Source organism: Mustela lutreola, chromosome 7 (assembly GCF_030435805.1).
Source record: "Mustela lutreola isolate mMusLut2 chromosome 7, mMusLut2.pri, whole genome shotgun sequence".
Lineage (NCBI taxonomy): Eukaryota > Metazoa > Chordata > Mammalia > Carnivora > Mustelidae > Mustela > Mustela lutreola.
Window position 1 is genome coordinate 100,365,763 of NC_081296.1, and position 18,513 is coordinate 100,384,275.

At 37.3% G+C, this 18,513-nt stretch overlaps 1 protein-coding gene across 1 annotated transcript in view; it reads left to right on the forward strand.

The window, feature by feature from the left end:
• The first annotated feature begins 184 nt into the window (after window positions 1-184).
• Window positions 185-18,513, forward strand: part of FANCM (FA complementation group M) — a 65,923-nt gene continuing 47,594 nt past the window's right edge. The window contains exons 1-8 of the mRNA XM_059182011.1: window positions 185-996; window positions 1,795-1,967; window positions 5,031-5,108; window positions 6,813-6,971; window positions 12,796-12,927; window positions 15,387-15,519; window positions 15,998-16,123; window positions 17,416-17,502. Of these exons, the coding sequence (XP_059037994.1) occupies window positions 480-996; window positions 1,795-1,967; window positions 5,031-5,108; window positions 6,813-6,971; window positions 12,796-12,927; window positions 15,387-15,519; window positions 15,998-16,123; window positions 17,416-17,502 (1,405 nt within the window). The 5' untranslated portion in view covers window positions 185-479. The remainder of the gene's footprint in view (window positions 997-1,794; window positions 1,968-5,030; window positions 5,109-6,812; window positions 6,972-12,795; window positions 12,928-15,386; window positions 15,520-15,997; window positions 16,124-17,415; window positions 17,503-18,513) is intronic.

Below are 18,513 nucleotides of genomic sequence, written 5' to 3' on the forward strand. Positions count from 1 at the left end.
ACAGCCAACAAGGAATAAGAAATACTCGCTCGATAACATTAAATTCACACAAAAAAAATGGGTATCCGTTGTCCCTAGGATCTCAAAGTCTTTTTTGTTTTGTTTTGTTTTGTTTTTTGTTTTTTTTTTGTTTTATCATTTTAAGCAATATCACTTTAGCAATGAGGCCGGGACACAGTCGTTGGGAACGGAACTTATATTTAGAGTCTGTGAAGAGACTGAACCGCGGACCAAATTCAGACTAACGCCGGAACCGTGCGCATCCGTCTCCGGGAGGCCGCGAGGTTTTCCGGGAAGCTAGCCAATCAGATTTCCGACGCAAACTCAGTGGCGGCATTTTCAACTACATGAACAGGCTGCAGTCCCGCCCTCACGTTCCTCTGTTTTGTGCGAAGGTAACCGATGGGGATCCGAAGGGTGGCGGTTGAGCTGTTGGAACTGCTAGCGTCTGAGCGAAGCCTTGGGTGGTCGTCATCCCAATGAGCGGACGGCAAAGAACACTTTTTCAGACGTGGGGCTCAAGCATTTCTCGGCCCGCCGGAGCTCCGGGTTGCAGCTCTGGACCTGAGCGGCCTCAGAGCCCTGGCATCTCTAGGGCACGTTTTCCTCCCGCTGCAGAGGCTACCGAGGCTCAGCGGGAGTCAGAGGATGATGTATTGCTGGTTGCAGTGTATGAGGCGGAGCGGCAGCTGAGTTTAGAGAATGGCGGTTTCTGCACCTCAGCGGGCTCCCTGTGGATTTACCCTACTAATTGCCCAGTGCGGGACTACCAGCTGCACATTGCTCGGACCTCTCTGTTCTGCAACACGCTGGTGTGTCTGCCTACCGGCTTGGGAAAGACCTTTATTGCCGCCGTGGTCATGTACAATTTCTACCGGTGGTTCCCTTCCGGCAAGGTGGTCTTCATGGCCCCCACGAAACCCTTGGTCACACAGCAGATCGAGGCTTGCTACCGAGTGATGGGTATTCCGCAGTCCCACATGGCCGAAATGACAGGTATGTTAGAAAATGGGTTAATTTGAAACTGGGGGGGGGGGGAGGGGTAACTCGGGAAAGCACGCATTCTGGTGGAAATTGAGCTAAAGGAATTCCTAACCCAGGAGGAATAGTCCCCAGATCACAGTATCCGTATTTTCCATTCATTCTCTCTCTCTCTTCTTTTTTAAGCTTTTAGTTATTTATTTGACACAGAGAGATCACAAGTAGGCAGAGAGGCAGGCGCGGGGGGGCGGGTGGTGGAGGAAGCAGGCTCTCCGCTGAGCAGAGAGCCCGATGTGGGACTCGATCCCAGGACCCCGAGATCATGACTTGAACCGAAGGCAGAGGCTTAACCCACTGAGCCACCCAGGTGCCCCTCCATTCTCTCTCTTAAAGCATTATCTATTTGTAACAAGTTTGGCCCTCACCAAAAGGGTTGCTCTCCTCAATTTTCAGAGACTCTCCGTAATTTGTCAGAGTACTTTGAAGCGATTTGTATGTACACCCCATCAGAAGTGAACAGGAGGTTTTCTGGCTTTCTTCCCCAAAAAGATTTCCCAGTTGAAGAACTTGCTTTTCTTCAATTATTATGCCATGTTGTAGGAATTCTCTAAAGACAGTCTAGTTGTGTCTCAGCATTAACACTGGGATCACAACAGAGCTTTAAAATTTAACATTTCAATGATTTGTTAAATTGTTCTTGTCTGAAGGCAGATTACCAAAACAGGACTGCATTCTGAAATTAGGTTAGATTATAGATATTTTAAAGGTAACAGTCCTGGTATTTAGAATGTAGGATGTCACTTTTGTTTACAGGATCTACTCAGGCTTTCACCAGGAAGGAAATATGGCACAGTAAGAGAGTCCTTTTTCTTACACCTCAAGTCATGGTAAATGATCTTTCTAGAGGAGCTTGTCCTGCTGCTGAAATAAAGTGTCTAGTTATCGATGAAGCTCATAAAGCTCTTGGAAACTATGCATATTGCCAGGTAATATTTCGTTTAAAAGTATTTTGTACTGTGAACATACTGTTAAAGAGTATTTTGGTGAATACTTATTAATGATGGTAGTTATTGATTGTGTTATCATTATGAAAAAAACCTCACCTTATTTCAGTGAAGAAAATACTTCTGTCATTCAAACCAGTGTCTCTGCTGCCTGGGTTGTTTTTTTTTTTTTGTTGTTGTTGTTGTTTTTTAATCCCTAGCAAGTGTCAGGTGTAGATGATGATGGTTGAGGCAGTAATCTAAAATAGGGTGTGGGTGGAGTTTTGGAACAAAGTTAATTATTCAAAAATTGGTAGTAGATATGCAGTGTCATTCTCTGGCAGCTAGGTAAAATCATACTTAACTGTCAAGAGTTGTTACCAAGATTGGATGAAATAATGTGTGCAATCTACTTAACAGTGCCTTCTAGTTATGTACTACATAAATATGAATTATAAAGGTGAAGAGGTGAGATTGGCTGGAGAACTTAAGGTCTAGGTCATGAAGGCATTTGCCTATTATGGCTAGCAGTTTGAATGCTCTTTGTAGGACATAGGGGATATGGGTGGTGGAGACTCATTTAAAAATGTTTACCTGGGATGATACTTAAGATTTAAAAGAGATTAGAAGAGAGGGCTAAAAGCAGGGTGTACAGTGTGGGAGAGGAGAAATTTAGGAGGACTCCTTCACAGGTTTCTGACTTGGAAGACTGTGAGGATGTTGGTGTAATGAGGAGCACCAACGGAGACTTATGGATGCACAGAAGATTTGGGGTATTGTGGAAAGATAATGAAGGTAGCTTTAGATTGCTGAGTTTGAACTGTCTTTGAGGCATCTAGCTATAGATACCTAGTGGGCAGTGCATCTCAGTGGAGAGTTCTGAGCTAGAGATACAGATGTGAAAATCATCAACATAAAGATGGTAGGTAGGTAAAACTATGAGCTGGTGATAAGAGGGAAAGAGTAAGAATAGAAGGGAAAGTTGATTTTATTTAGTGCCAGAGAGGTGAATTTTACTGCCAGTTTGTGAATCTGCAGTTTCCCTGATTAAGGAACTTAAGTTTAAGTTAAGTTTATTGTATTATTATTATTATTTTTTTAAAGATTTTATTTATTTATTTGACAGAGAGAGATCACAAGTAGGCAGAGAGGCAGACAGAGAGAGGAGGAAGCAGGCTCCCCACTGAGCAGAGAGCCCGATGCGGGACTCGATCCCAGGACCCTGAGATCATGACCTGAGCCGAAGGCAGCGGCTTAATCCACTGAGCCACCCAGGCGCCCCAGTTTATTGTATTATATCTCTGTGTTATCTTGTGGAGAATTGTTATCTTTCTTAGAATTGATTTTTTTTTTTCGTTGTTAGTTTACAGCCTTTTTTTTTTTTTTTTAAAGATTTTATTTATTTATTTGACAGAGAGAAATCACAAGTAGACTGAGAGGCAGGCAGAGAGAGAGAGAGGGAAGCAGGCTCCCTGCTGAGCAGAGAGCCTGATGTGGGACTCGATCCCAGGACCCTGAGATCATGACCTGAGCCGAAGGCAATGGCTTAACCCACTGAGCCACCCAGGCGCCCTACAGCCTTTTTTTTTTTTTAATTTAACTTATAATGTATTATTTGCCTCAATGGTACAGGTCTGTGAATCATTAGGCTTACACATTTCACAGCACTCAACATAGCACATACCCTCCCCAATGTCCATAACCCAGCCAGCCACGCTATCCCTCCCCCTCTCCCCCCAGCAATCTTCAGTTTGTTTCCTGAGATTAAGAGTCTCTTGATTTTAGGCAGGAAATGGATGTATATACTTTTTCATATCTTTCCAAGTTAAATTAATACCCAGTGTGTTAAGGTTTCTGCTTGAGTGTGGCATTTAAAAATTTTTATTTTAACTCTGTGAATTTATTTTTTAGATTTAGCTTATATGTAGCAACTTTAACTCATTTATTTTATTTTCAAAACATTTTTTGCATTGAGTTTTTTTTTGTTTATTTGTTTTTTAAGCAGGCTCCACATTGGTTGTGGAGTCCAGTGTGGGCCTTGAACTCACCACCTTGAGATCAAGACCTGAGCTGAATTCAAGAGTCAGACACTCAACTGACTGAGCCACTGAGGCAGCTTACTTTTTTTTTTTTTAATTATAAGACTTATGCTTTTATGAAGTACAGTAGAGGCATGCATTGATTTCACTAATTTTCCAGGCAGCCTTGAGGGTTTATGGTACCTTGAATATTATAGATGTAGATTCCAATAGGCACAACAATCCCATGAAGAATGTAGCTTCCTGGGTTACAAACACAGCACCATTTCCTCTTCTACAAAATGCACGAGAATCCCACTTGGATAAAAGTAACGTATTATTAGGGTTTGTCTTGCATCAGTTTTTACTTAGAACAATTAGACTGTAAGTAAAATGTTCTATCTTAATATGTGTTCTATATCATTTTAAAAAGAAAAGAAAGTCCATAAATAGTATTTTCTGAGATTGGTCAAGATTCAGTGTGAGTCTCGCTGAATTCATCCTTTACATGGGTTTAAATAAGAGCGGTTTTTAGGTAATCTGTTTTTACTATTTCCTGTATTTAATGCAGAACTATAGGATTTTGAGAGCTATTACTGTAATTCAGTTTACTTAAGGGTCCCTTTCCCCTGTATTGGGGCCTCGTGAAGATCATATAGGAATTTGGTGGAATATCTGATATTAATCATACAGATGTGGGTGTTGAATTCATATTGCAACATCTAGAATGATGCTTTTGTGCCACTGAGAAAATGTGTTAGAATTTAAAAGGAAAGTTGGACTTTTAAAGTCTTTCCTTAAACAATTTTTTTTTCCATTTTAGATCTAATTTCATACTGGTATTTTTTCCTATTTTTATGTTTTATTATACTTGATTATGTATTATATTTATATATGTAAAATATATATTATAGTTCCATCCCTTAGACCATCAATACTCTGAATAAGAAATAATGATAATGGAATATATATAATAGCTTGTTTAACAGAAACACTGTTACTTTGTATTGGATAGATAAAATTAAATAACTTTTTCTCTTTTTTTAAGGTTGTAAGAGAACTAGTCAAATATACAAATCACTTTAGAATCTTGGCTCTTAGTGCCACACCAGGTAGTGATATAAAGGTAAGTAAAATGTCTTTCTATTTCTTAACATTTAAGAAAAATAATAACTTTTGTACAGGCCCAGATCAGTTTGTCATTCTAATATTTAGTTTGACATCAAAATATAACATTTCTTACACATGTCTCTGTTTTCTTTGGTTGGAGAAGATTTTCTACATTAATAATTTTTATTTTTTTAATTAAGAAAAAAATTTTCACTAGTAGTTTTTAGATGTCAGTATGCATAAGTAGTTTGTTAAAAGTACTAACTTTTGAAATAGCGTGTTTTTTATTTTATTCATTAATTTTTAAAGATTTTATTTATTAGAAAGTGTGAGAGCACAAAGCGCGGGAGGGGCAGAGGGAGGAGAAGCAGGCTTCCTGTTGAGCAAGGAGTCCAATATAGGGCTAGATTCCAGAACCCTGAGATCATGACCTGAACTGAAAGCACACGCTTAACCAACTGAGACACCTAGGTGCCCCAATATGTGTTTTATAAATTGTTTAAGTTTTCAGTTTTTTGTTTTTTTTTTTTTTAAAGTTTTATTTTGAACTAAGACTTCCAGAAAATTTGCAAAAATTCCAGTCTCTTATCTCTCCTTTGCTCATCTTCCTCTAGTGTTAACATATAATCGTAATCAAAACTGGGAAGTTAACATTGGCACAGTACTATTAATTACTCTGTAGACCTGAGTTGAATTTTGTCAGTTTTCCGACCACTGTCTATTTCAGTTCTGAGGTCTGGTCCAGGATCTCACTTGCATTTAGTTGTCATGTTTCAGTCCTTCGTATCTGTAATAGTTTCTCAGCCTTCTCGTTTCCCATGACATTGACGCTTTTAAGAGCAAATGCCAGTTGTTTGTAGAATATTCCTCAGTTTGGGTTTGTCTGATGTTTTCTTATGATTGGAGTGAGGTTATGCATTTTTGGCAAGAATATTCCAGAAGTGATGCTGTAGCTTTCTTGGTGCATGGTTCAGAGACTACATGATGTTGATTTGTTTTACCATTGTTGCTGTTAATCTCAACTTGGTTAAGGTAATGTTTTCCCAGTTTCCACATTTTATTTATTTATTTTTAAAAGATTTTATTTATTTATTTGACAGAGAGAGATCACAAGTAGGCATAGAGGCAGGCAGAGAGAGAGAGAGGAGGAAGTAGGCTCCCCGCCGAGCAGAGAGCCTGATGCAGGACTCAATCCCAGGACCCTGAGATCATGACCCGAGCCGAAGGCAGCGGCTTAACCCACTGAGCCACCCAGGCGCCCCAGTTTTCACATTTTAAAAGGTTTCTCTGTTCTTCCCACAAAGGAAAAAAAAACAAACAAACATAAAACACTGGAAAAAAGTGTTTGCCAGGGAACCAGGAAATTTGGGTTGTGATTTTAGTTTGCTACCCCAAAACTTCTGTTTTGTCTGAATCTTCATTAAATGTTGGTGGAAGGAGTATATCACTGCCATTGAGAAGTCCAAAATATGTTTGAAGAACTTGTTGGATGTTTACCAATATTCTTATTTCTTGGATTCTTGGCTGGAAGGGCTGCATGAAAGAAAGATGTTTTAAAGCCTTATCTTCCTCTTGTACTACTTCTAATGTAACTTATAGTTAAAAACAAAAAGAAGTTTAATGATATGAATTTCAAATTTTACCACTATTTTATTTTTGTTGGTAACCTAAGCTAAAAAATTTAACGTGCAATGTTATAAACATACTTGATTTTGTGTAGGCTGTTCAACAGGTTATTACTAACCTACGAATTGGGCAGATAGAACTTCGTTCTGAGGATTCTCCAGATATTTTGCCATATTCTCATGAAAGGCGAGTTGAAAAGCTAGTTGTTCCCCTTGGTGAAGAACTTGCAGCCGTCCAAAAGGCATATATCCAGGTAAGCCATTTTTATTACTATTCAGGGTTTTCACAAATAATGTCAAAATACAAAATAAAGATTTTATTTTGTAGAACTTGGCTGTGAGAATCTATAGTTCTATCATTTTATATAATTAGCATGTTGAAAAATTACTTGAAATTAAAATTTTTGGAGTTAGTACCATGTTTTAAGAGGAAATACAAAATGATGGACCATTTCTAAAGCCAATTATAGCCTTTTTAAAAAAAGTACACCTATTAATTGCAGTATAAAACACCATATAAATTGAGGAGCGTACAAAACCTAAGTGTGAATAGCTCAGTGAATTTTCATATAGAGAACACACTTATAAAACAAGTCCAGATTTAACCAGAAGTTTCTTTGTAAGAAAGCATATTTTCATTATTTTTCCTCCTGTATCTTATACAGCATTGATTCTCAACTGAGGGCAGTTTTTGTCCACCTGGTGACATTTGGCAATGTCTTTTTTTGGGGGGGGGCAATGTCTTGACATATTTTTGGGTATCATAACTGGAGGGGGTAGAGAGTAGAGTTGCTACTAAAATCTAATGTGTAGAGGCTAAGAATGCTGGTTAACATTCTGTAATGAACAAGAGTAGTCCTCCAACAACAAAGGATTATCTGGGCCAAATGTCAATATTGTAGTTTTTGAGAAATTACTTGGCCAGTTATCAATTTCAATGGGAAAATTTTGAGGTAACACACTATTTTTCTATAGTTCATAATTAGTGTCATGCTAGGAGAACATCTTGTTCTCATATCTTCATTGTTGCAGATTAAAGATGCCTGGAAATTCTTTGACACTCCTCCCATTTCCTTTTCCTTCTAATCTACACTGGCTCTGTGACTGATTTTGACCACAGAATGTGATAAACGTCAAGTAAGCCATGATGAAGCTCAGCTAAGCTGTGTTTAGGAGAAAGGAGGAAACGGTTGATAGCTAGAATCGAGGGTGTAAACATATGGCTATAGTTGAGGTATTACACTTAACATTCAGCCATTCAGGGCTCCAAATATCAAAGAACAGAGTTCAGCTGTCCCTGCAGTGCCCTGACAATCCTTTTTTTTCCCTTATTATTTTTTTAACAAAGATTATTTATTTATTTGACAATCAGAGATCACAAGCAGGCAGAGGGGCAGGCAGAGAGAGAGGGATAAGCAGGCTCCCCGCTGAGCATAGAGCCCAATATGGGGCTTGATCCCAGGACCATGAAATCATGACCTGAGCCAAAGGCAGAGGCTTAACTGCCACTGAGCCACGCAGGTGCCCCTCTTTTTTGTTTTTAACACTTTATTTTTAACATTTTACTTTGCAGTGGTTTTAGACTTTCAGGAAATATGCCCAAATAATATAGAGAATTCCAATGGGGAGTTAGGTTAAGATTACTCAAATGTCCTGTTTCTCAGTATAATTTGCTCTCTAATTTTAGCATGCAATGATGGTTATTGCTTGCTACAGTTAATTGTTATGTTTGCTTAATCACGGTTTCTCCTTTCTCTCAATTTTTTATGTTTGTCAATTAGAATTCATTTATTAATTCTTTTATAAGTATAGACTAATAGATTTTTTTTTTTCCTATCCGCTATAATCTAATACTGATATCAGTATGAGTTTTGTTGCTCAGATTGCTCCAACTTTGGCCGTTTAGAGTTCCTTGTGTCCTTTAGACATGCATTTTTTTTTTTTTTAAAGATTTATTTATTTATTTATTTGACAGAGATCACAAGTAGGCAGAGAGGCTGACAGAGAAGGAGGGAGAAGCAGGCTCCCGAGAGAGCCCGCATGCGGGGCTTGATCCCAGGACTCTGGGATCTTGACCTGAGCCAAAGGCAGAGGCTTAACCCACTGAACCACCCAGGCGCCCCGCATTTTTTTTTTTTAACACTTCTTAACTTTCTGTCCTCACAAGATATTTTGTGCTCATTTGGTATTTCTCGTGTTCCAGCCATGGAATCAACCATTTCTCCAAGGAATCCTTGTAACTTTTATGGAAGAATTAGAATCATGAGCAAATAAAATGGTTGTTATTTTAATTTATGCTGTTTTCAAGTACTTTGTATATAGGAATAGATAGCCAAAATATTCATCTATCATTTAACCTTTAATAAGTCTTTCTTAAAGAAAAGTTCTATAGGAATATGCTTTATTTTTGTTTTCAAATTATTTGTGACAAAATTTTAAGTATTATTAAGATATGGCAAAGTATTTCTCGTGATCATTTCCTTTTTGATTAAAAATTTTTTCTATCTGGGGCGCCTGGGTGGCTCAGTTGTTAAGTGTCTGCCTTTGGCTCAGGTCACAATCCCAGCGTCCTGGGATCGAGTCCCGCATTGGGCTCCCTGCTTTGCAGGAAGCCTGCTTCTCCCTCTCCAACTTCCCAAACTGCTTGTGTCTCTATTTCTGTCAAATAAATAAATATTAAAAACAATTTTTTTAATTTAAATATAGTTGGCACACAATGTTAAAATAGTTTCAGGTGTACAGCATAGTGATATAACAAGTTATATATTATGCTATGCTCACCACAGTGTAGCTACCATACAACATTACTATATCATTGAATGTATTCCCTATGCTGTACCTTTTATTCCTGGGATTTACTCATTCCATAACCGGAAGCCTGTATTTCCCACTTCCCTTCACCTATTTTCTCAATCTCCTTCCCTCTGGCAACCATTATTTATAGGTCTGATTTTATATTTATAGGTCTGATTCTGCTTTTTGTTTTCTTGCTTATTCATTGGGCTTTTTTTTTTTTTAGATTTCACATATGAGTAAAATCCTATGGTATTTGTCTTTCTCTGTCTCACTAATTTCACTTATAATAACCTTTAGGTCTAACCATGTTGTCACAAATGGCATGATTTTGTCCCTTTTTTTGACTGTAATTTTCCATTGTGTATATCTATCTATATATACACACCATGTTTTCCTTATCAATTTGTCTACTGATGGACACTTGGGTTGCTTCCACATCTTGGCTCTTGTAAATAATGCAATAAACATAAGGGTGCATGTATCTTTTAAAGCTAGTGTTTTCATTTTCTTTGGGTAAATACATAGTAGTGAAATTATTGGGTCATGTAGTAGTAGTTCTGCTTTAATTTTTTGAGGAGACTCCATGCTGTTTTCCACAGTTGCTTTACCAATTTACATTCCCAGCAACACCGTATAAGAGTTCTTTTTCTCCACATTCTCACCAACACTTGTTATTTCTCATCTTTTTGATTTTAGCCATTCTGACAGGTGTGAGGTGATATCTCATTGTGGTTTTGATTTGCATTTCCCTGATGCTGGTGATGAGTGGTATTGAGCATCTTTTCTTCTCTGTTGGCCATCTGAATATCATCTTTGGAAAAATGTCTCTTCAAGTCCTCTGCTCGTTTTTTATTTATTTATTTTTTAAAGATTTTATTTATTTATTAGAGAGAGAGAGATCATGTGCACAAGTTAGAGGAGGGACAGATGGAGAGGGAAAAGCTGATTCCCTGCTGAGCAGGGAACCCAACATGAGGCTCTATTCCAGGATCCTGGGATTATGACCTGAGCCGAAGGCAGCTGCTTAACTTACGGAGCCACCCAGGCACCCCTCTGCTTATTTTTTAAATCAGATCTCTTTTTGGTGTTGAATTTTATAAGCTCTTAAATATTTTGGATATTAACCCCTTATCAGATATGTTGTTTGCAGATATCTATCTTCTCTAATTCAGTAGGTTGGCTTTTCATTTCATTGATGGTTTTCATTGTAATGCAGAGCTTTCGTTTAAAATTTATTTTATTGGGGTGCCTAGGTGGCTCAGTGGGTTAAAGCCTCTGCCTTCGGCTCAGGTCATGATCCCAGGGTCCTAGGATCGATCCCTGCATCAGGCTCTATGCTCAGCAGGAAGCCTGCTTCTCTCTCTCTGCCTGCCTCTCTGCCTATTTGTGATCTCTGCCTGCCAAATAAATAAAATCATTTTTTAAAAAAAGTTATTTTATTTATTTAATTAATTATTTTAAGTAAACTCTGCCCAACTTGAAGCTTGAACTCATGACCCCAAGATCAGGAACCACAAGCTCTTCTGGGGCACCTGGGTGACTCAGTCGTTAAGTGTCTGCCTTCGGTTCAGGTCATACTCCCAGTGCCCTGGGATTAAGCCCCGAGTTGGGCTCCCTGCTCAGTGGGAAGCCTGCTTCTCCATTTTCCATTCCCCCTGCTTGTGTTCCCTCTCTTGCTGTCTCTCCCTGTCAAATAAATAAAATACTAAAAAAAAGGTGACATGCTCTTCTGAGGACCGAGCCAATCAGGCATCTCCAGAAGCTTTTTATTTTGATATAAAAATCATCTCCTTTATACTAGTACATTTTGTCATGATTAAAATCATTCCATTTATAAGGATATAAAAATTATAATTTGTATAAACAAATATAGGCATTTCATTTTATTGATGCTTTTGGTTTTTTTTGTTGTTGTTGTTGTTTTTTAAAGATTATTTATTTATTTATTTATTTATTTGGCAGAGATCACAAGTAGGCAGAGAGACAGGCAGAGAGAGAGAGAGAGAGAGAGAAGAGGAAGCAGGCCTCCTGTTGAGCAGAGAGCCTGAGGCGAGGCTCGATCCCAGGACCCTGGGATCATGACCTGAGCTGAAGGCAGAGGCTTTAACCCACTGAGCCACCCAGGTGCCCCTTATTGATGCTTTTGGATGGTTCTGTAGGTGATAAGATCAGCAAAACTGGAAGGGATGAAAAATAAAACTACTAAAAAGCCCTATTTTAGGAAATATAATTAGGCAAAAATTTAAACTGTTAATTACACATTGCTGTACTAGGAGTTCATCCCTAGGTCTCTATTTTCATTCACTGTGCCATCAAGCTCATCCTGCATTAGGCATTTCCACATTTCCAATGCCTGATATGCTCTGTCCTCAGAACTTGTCATCATTCAGACGTCAACTCAAATATTACCTCTCTAGAGAAACCATCTTTGTTTACCTTACTTAATAGTGACTCCATTTTCCTCCAGAACTCTATAGTATTACTGTGTTTTGGGTAATTAAATGCATTTATTGTAACAGAAGCTCTCTTTATTCACTCATTATTCTTTGCTTCCCTTCATTGGATATAAACTTTATGAAAGTAGCAACTTCATTTGTCTCAGCTACAAATTTCTAGCCTTTGGAACAATGCTTGACATATACTAGATGCTTATTATTTCTTGAAAGAATGAATCAACAAATCAGATTGAATGTACTCAAGACATTTTGATTTAATCAGCAAGACTACAAATATTTACCTATATGCTAGACTTTGTTCTTCATATTGAAGATGCAGCATTGAGAAATCAAAGGTCCTTTATTCATTGTGCTTAGATTACAGCATGTGTAGGTTAGGAAGGGAGGGGAATTAAGAAATACACAGATAAGCATATATGTTCTTGAATTATATTTGGAGGCAATAGTTACTTGTGCTGACTCTTCATATAGATATAATCTGGGGATAAATGTTAAGTACTCTTACGTTTTGTTATTTTGTGTGTTTACTTGAAAATTTATTTTAAGTGGCACCTGGGTGGCTCAGTTGTTAGGCGTCTGCCTTTGTCTTGGGTCATAATCCCAGGGTCCTGGGATCAAGCCCTGCATCAGGCTCTCTGCTCAGTGGAACGCCTGCTTCTCCCTCTCTCACCTCCCCTGCTTGTGTTCCCTCTCTGTCAAATAAAATCTTTAAAAAAAATTATTTTAAGACAAACTTTACTCAATATGTAACTTCCATTTTAATATGTGAGAAAATGTATTTGAAAAAGGACTTTGACCTTAAACTAAATTTCACTGAAATTTGCAGGTTTTGGAGGCATTTGCCGGTTCTTTGATTCAGAAGAATGTTTTGATGAGAAGGGATATCCCCAATCTAACAAAATACCAGATAATTTTGGCAAGAGATCAATTTAGGAAAAACCCATCTCCAAATATTGTGGTAGGTATATTTTAATTTTGAAGAGAGGTTAAGTTTTTTTTTTTTTTTTCTTTTTTTTTTTTTTTTCTTTTAAGATTTTATTTATTTATTTATTTGACAGAGAGAGATCACAGGTAGGCAGAGAGACTGGCAGAGAGAGAGAGAGAGAGAGAAACAGGCTCCCCGCCGAGCAGAGAGCCCGATGTGGGACTCGATCCCAGGACCCTGAGATCATGACCTGAGCCAAAGGCAGCGGCTTAACCCACTGAGCCACCCAGGCGCCCCGAGAGGTTAAGTTTTTGTTTAGACCCAAGATAAAATGTAAATAATGATTTTTTGGATATATATTAGCTCATCAAGAATTCAGATATGATTTATATAGTTTATAAAAAGCATGAAAAAGTCTAGCAAAAATATGCTTTAATGCTTTGAATTAAGATAATTTTATCTTCTAACTTTTAATAAAGACTTGGTATTTTAGTTCATTTCTGTTAGTGCCATGAGGTGGGTAGAATATAACTTTTATAAGGGGGTAGAATATAACTTTTATAACTAGTCTTAACTCTTGATAGTAGAGGCTGGAGGAACCATCATAGTAAGCTTCTTATTTCCAGTCTTCCTAGGAAAAAACAATAGACGGATAGGAACAAACCCATCAAGGTAGGTCCAAAGTCAGAAGAGATGCTCATAAGCAAAAAAGCACTGAGTCATTCTTTGAACTGAGAGATAATGCATCTGCAAAAGAACAGAGGCAGTTGAATGAAGGTATGAAGGAGTCAGTGAACAAACCAATGTAGCTGAGGTAAAAGATTAAGAAAGTCAGATATGATAGATAATCTAGGTTATAAGCCTAGATTTTACACCGAGAAATGTAGACTTTGTCTTGTAGTATCTAGGGAACCACTAAGGGAACATTTTCGTAAAATTAGAGTATATTATACTAAACTTTAATAAAGTGTTTTAATTTCTGCTAGTCATTAAATGTTCATTGAAATTTTAGATATTAAATCTAAACCTTCTGAACTTGATCTTACTGATGAGAGTTTGTATTTTGCAGAGAGGTGGTTTAGGTAATTGCGGTGCCATTTTAGGGCATTTATCACTACCCTGCAGACATTTAAAATGTCTATTACTGAAATTAAATGCTACTAAAGATGTAAGGTAGAGAATAATACAGTCTTTATCTTTAATAAAGGAAAATAATTAAAACTTATTCTCAGTGGTCTCTTTTAAAAATTATCCTATCATAGGGCGCCTGGGTGGCTCAGTGGGTTAAAGCCTCTACTTTTGGCTCAGGTCATGATCCTGGGGTCCTGGGATCTCTGCACAACAGAGAGGGGAGCCCACTTCCCCCTCTCTCTCTGCCTCTCTGCCTACTTGTGATCTCTGTCTGTCAAATAAATAAATAAAATATTAAAAAAATAAAAATAAATAAAAATAAAAATTATCCTATCATATAGTTATACTTGCTGTATGTTCTCATAAAAGGAATACATAGGGGGAGGTGGGAGGTTGGGGTACCAGGTGGTGGGTATTATAGAGGGCATGGATTGCATGGAGCACTGGGTGTGGTGAAAAAGTAATGAATACTGCTTTTCTGAAAATAAATAAATCAATTAAAAAAAAAAAAAAAGGAATACGTAGGGGCACCTGGATGGCTCAGTTGTTAAGTATCTACCTTCGACTCAGGTCATGATCACAGGGTCCTGAGATCCAGCCCTGCATCCAGCTCCCTGCTTAGCGGGAAACCTGCTTCTCCCTCTTCCTCTGCCCCTGCTTGTGTTCCCTCTCTCACTGTCTCTCTCTGTTCGATAAATAAATAAAATCTTAAAAAAAAAAATACTGTATTTCGTTGAGAATAGTGGTTAAAAGCACAAGGACCCTGAGCCAGATTTCATGGGTTCAAATACTGGCTTTACAGCTTTCTCGGGTATAAAATGGGCAAAACCATAGAATCTACCTCCCAGGTATTAGGATTAAGTGAATTTGTGTGAGTAATGTGCTTAGAACAGTGTCTGGTCCTAGGACAGTGTCAAATGTTATTGATGTTAAGTGTTAGTGTTAAACTGTCTAATTAAATTTTGTTCTGGTGCCAGTAACATTTATGAGCATAGGCCATTATGTGACTTATTTTCCATTGTATCCCAAATATCTATCTCTGTGCTTGATCTGTAGTAGGTACTTGTTAAATAGTTTTGAAAGAAAAAAGGAATTTATATATACTGCTAGTAATTTACCTACAAAGAGAAAAAATATATGACAAGTATTTCTCTCCATCACTTATTCTCTTTAAAATGTAAATTTTGTATTGAATTAAAAAATAAAATTAAAGAGGGACAAATTATATATGGAAAATACACTGGCACTATGTCCTATGACATTCAGTAGGTGGACCTTCAATAGAGTGATAAGTTTCACACAGAACATGTATCTTTAGTTCTTCCTCTGGTTAAATTTGATATGTGCTTTTTTTTTTCTAGGGAATACAACAAGGCATAATTGAGGGAGAGTTTGCTATCTGTATTAGTTTATATCATGGTTATGAATTATTGCAGCAAATGGGAATGAGGTCATTATATTTCTTCCTTTGTGGAATTATGGATGGAACTAAAGGTAAATTATATGAAATTATTTAAAGGAGTAATGACATATTATTATTTTGGTTAAACATGTGTTAAACAGTTTGGGTTACGTAAAGATGCTTTATTTTAACAAGGGATAAAGTAAGGGTGCCCGGCTGAGTAGTGTGTAGCTCTTGATCTTGGGATCATGAATTTGAGCCCTCCTTTGGGCCTAGAGATTATTTAAAAAAACAAAAACAAACAGAACAATTTCAAAAACAACAAAAAGCTAATAAATAATTACGTAAAAAATGATTATGCCTTTTTGGCTTTGCTAAATTGGTGATAAAAAGCAAGTAATTCATTAATACAAATGTGAATGTGGAGCTGGAAATAGTTGATGGCTTTCATGTTTGAATTAGAAAAGTTTGTATTTATTGCTAAAGTGTAATTTCTTTTTAATAAATAATTTTGAATTAATTTTGCTATTATATTTATTAATTTGGAAAATCTTTTCCTAATTTCTAAAGGAATGACTCGGACAAAAAATGAACTTGGCCGAAATGAGGACTTCATGAAACTCTATAATCATCTAGAGTGCATGTTTGCACATACACGTGGTACTTCAGCAAATGGCTTTTCTACTATACAAAAAGGTGTGGTTTTTCTTTTAAAATTTTATATTATTTCTCTTTATCAGATTGATTTTGAAATTTTGCTCCATCGAGCCATGTATCTATCATTACTTCTTTCTATAGCAACAGGGCTGTTAAATGCTTAAAGATTTTATTCTTTAAGTTACGATAAATATATATTCCAAATTTGTAAACTTTAAATATATACTAGATGTTAATAGTAGTTGGTACTTTTTTTTTTTTTTTTTTTTTTTTTAAGATTATTTATTTATTTATTTATTTGTCAGAGAGAGAGCGAGCACAGGCAGACAGAGTGGAAGGCAGAGTCAGAGGGAGAAGCAGGCTCCCTGCGGAGCAAGGAGCCCGATGTGGGACTCGATCCCAGGACGCTGGGATCATGACCTGAGCTGAAGGCAGCCGCTTAACCAACTGAGCCACCCAGGCGTCCCAGTAGTTGGTACTATTAATGAAAATTCTCAGAACTACCAAAAACTGATTCATAACTTAACTAAATACATACTTTTCCCTTCTACTTTGCTGCCCATTTCATTTGAATTCTCTTTCAGAATGAAATTACAGTAAAAATTCAGGGGTGCTTGGGTGGCTTAGTCAGTTGAGCATCTTATTCTTGATTTCCGTTTAGGTCATGATCTCAGGATTGTAGGATTGAACCCCATGCTGGGCTTCATACTCAGTGGAGAATCTGCTGGAGATTCTCTCCCTTACTCTCTCTTTCTACCCCTAAAATAAGTAAATAGTTAAGTCTCTATAAAGAAAAATTCAAAGTTTATTTTATGGTAGGGCTTATGTGCTACACAGATGCTACTTACTTAAATGAATAGAAAAAATGTTAAATCTATTTTGAAGATTTTATTTATTTGAGAGAAAAAGAGCATGAGCATGATTTGGGGGAGAAGCAGACCCCCCACTGAGCAGAGAGCCAACCAGTCCTTGTTCCCAGGACCCTGAGATCATGATCTGAGCCAAAGGCAAATGCTTAACTGACTGAGCCACCCAGGCATCCCAAGAAATCCATTTTTTTTTTTTTTTAAGATTTTGTTTATTTATTTGACAGAGAGAGAGATCCCAAGTGGGCAGAGAGGCAGGCAGGGCTTCCTGCTAAGCAGAGAGCCCGATGCGGGGCTTGATCCCAGGACCCTGAGATCATGACCTTAGCAGAAGGCAGAGGCTTAACCCACTGAGACCCAGGTGCCCCCAACAAATCTATTTTGAAAAGGATAATTAAAATACATTAATGTAATTGAATGGGAAATATGTAACAATTTTTTGGTGTTTTTTTTTTGTTGTTGTAGGAGATAAAGATAAAAAATTTTTTTATAGTCATCCAAAGTTAAAGAAATTAGAAGAAGTTGTAGTTGAACACTTCAAGTCATGGAATGGTAAGTCATGTTTGTAGCTTCAAGTCAAGACAAAGCTACTGAAAGAACTTTGTTACACTTTATGGAGAAGATAGGCTTTTAATTACTCTGGATAATAAACCTAAAAAGGAAGCTTTAATAAATTTTGGGAGAGTGGGACAAGGGAAATGGTCAAAAAGCTAAGACTAAAGTAGTCCATGAAAAAGAAAATGAAGTCTGGGAAAATAGAAGGCAAGCAGACAGTTAAGCAATATATAATATAATGGTGGGGAAAAGTAAAATGGGTAAGGAGATACTCATGGAGGAGTGCTATTTTACATAGGGTATTAGGGAAAGCCTGTCTATAGGGTGATGTTTGAGCTGTTACTTGATGGAAGTGAGGGAGCAAGACTTGTGGATTTTTAGGGGTTGATCATACCAGGCAGAGAGAATAGAAGATTCAAAGTCCCTGAGGCAGTGGGGTGTTTGATATGATTAAGGATCAGTAAACAAACAATGCCACTGAAGTAGTATAATGAGGGTAAGATTGGTTTAGGTGAAGTTTGAAGAGGTAGCCAGGGACCAGATCATATATGGCTTATAGGCCAAGTCAAGACTTTGGTTTTTATTCTATAAATGTTGATGCTTTGTGAAATCATTATAGGGACATTTAGAGCAGTAGAGTGATGTTATCTGACTTACATTTTTAAAAGATCACTCTGGTAGCTTTTGCCGAGTGTCAACATTAGCCACTTAGAAGCCTATAGTCATAGTTTAAGAATATAACAGTTGATGGTAGCTTGTACCAAGAAAGTAGTAGTGGAGATGCTAAGTGATTATAGATTCTAGAGATATTTTGAATTTGGAGCCAACAGTATTTGCTGATAGATTAGACATAGGATATGAAGGAAAAAAAAGAAACCTATGAGTATGTGTGTGTGTTTTGAATAATTACATGAACCAAGAAAAAATTAAGAACAGCATACAGAAGAAAGAGCAAACAGATTTAGATGCTTTTGATAGATCTGGGTGGAGATGTATAAGCATTGAACA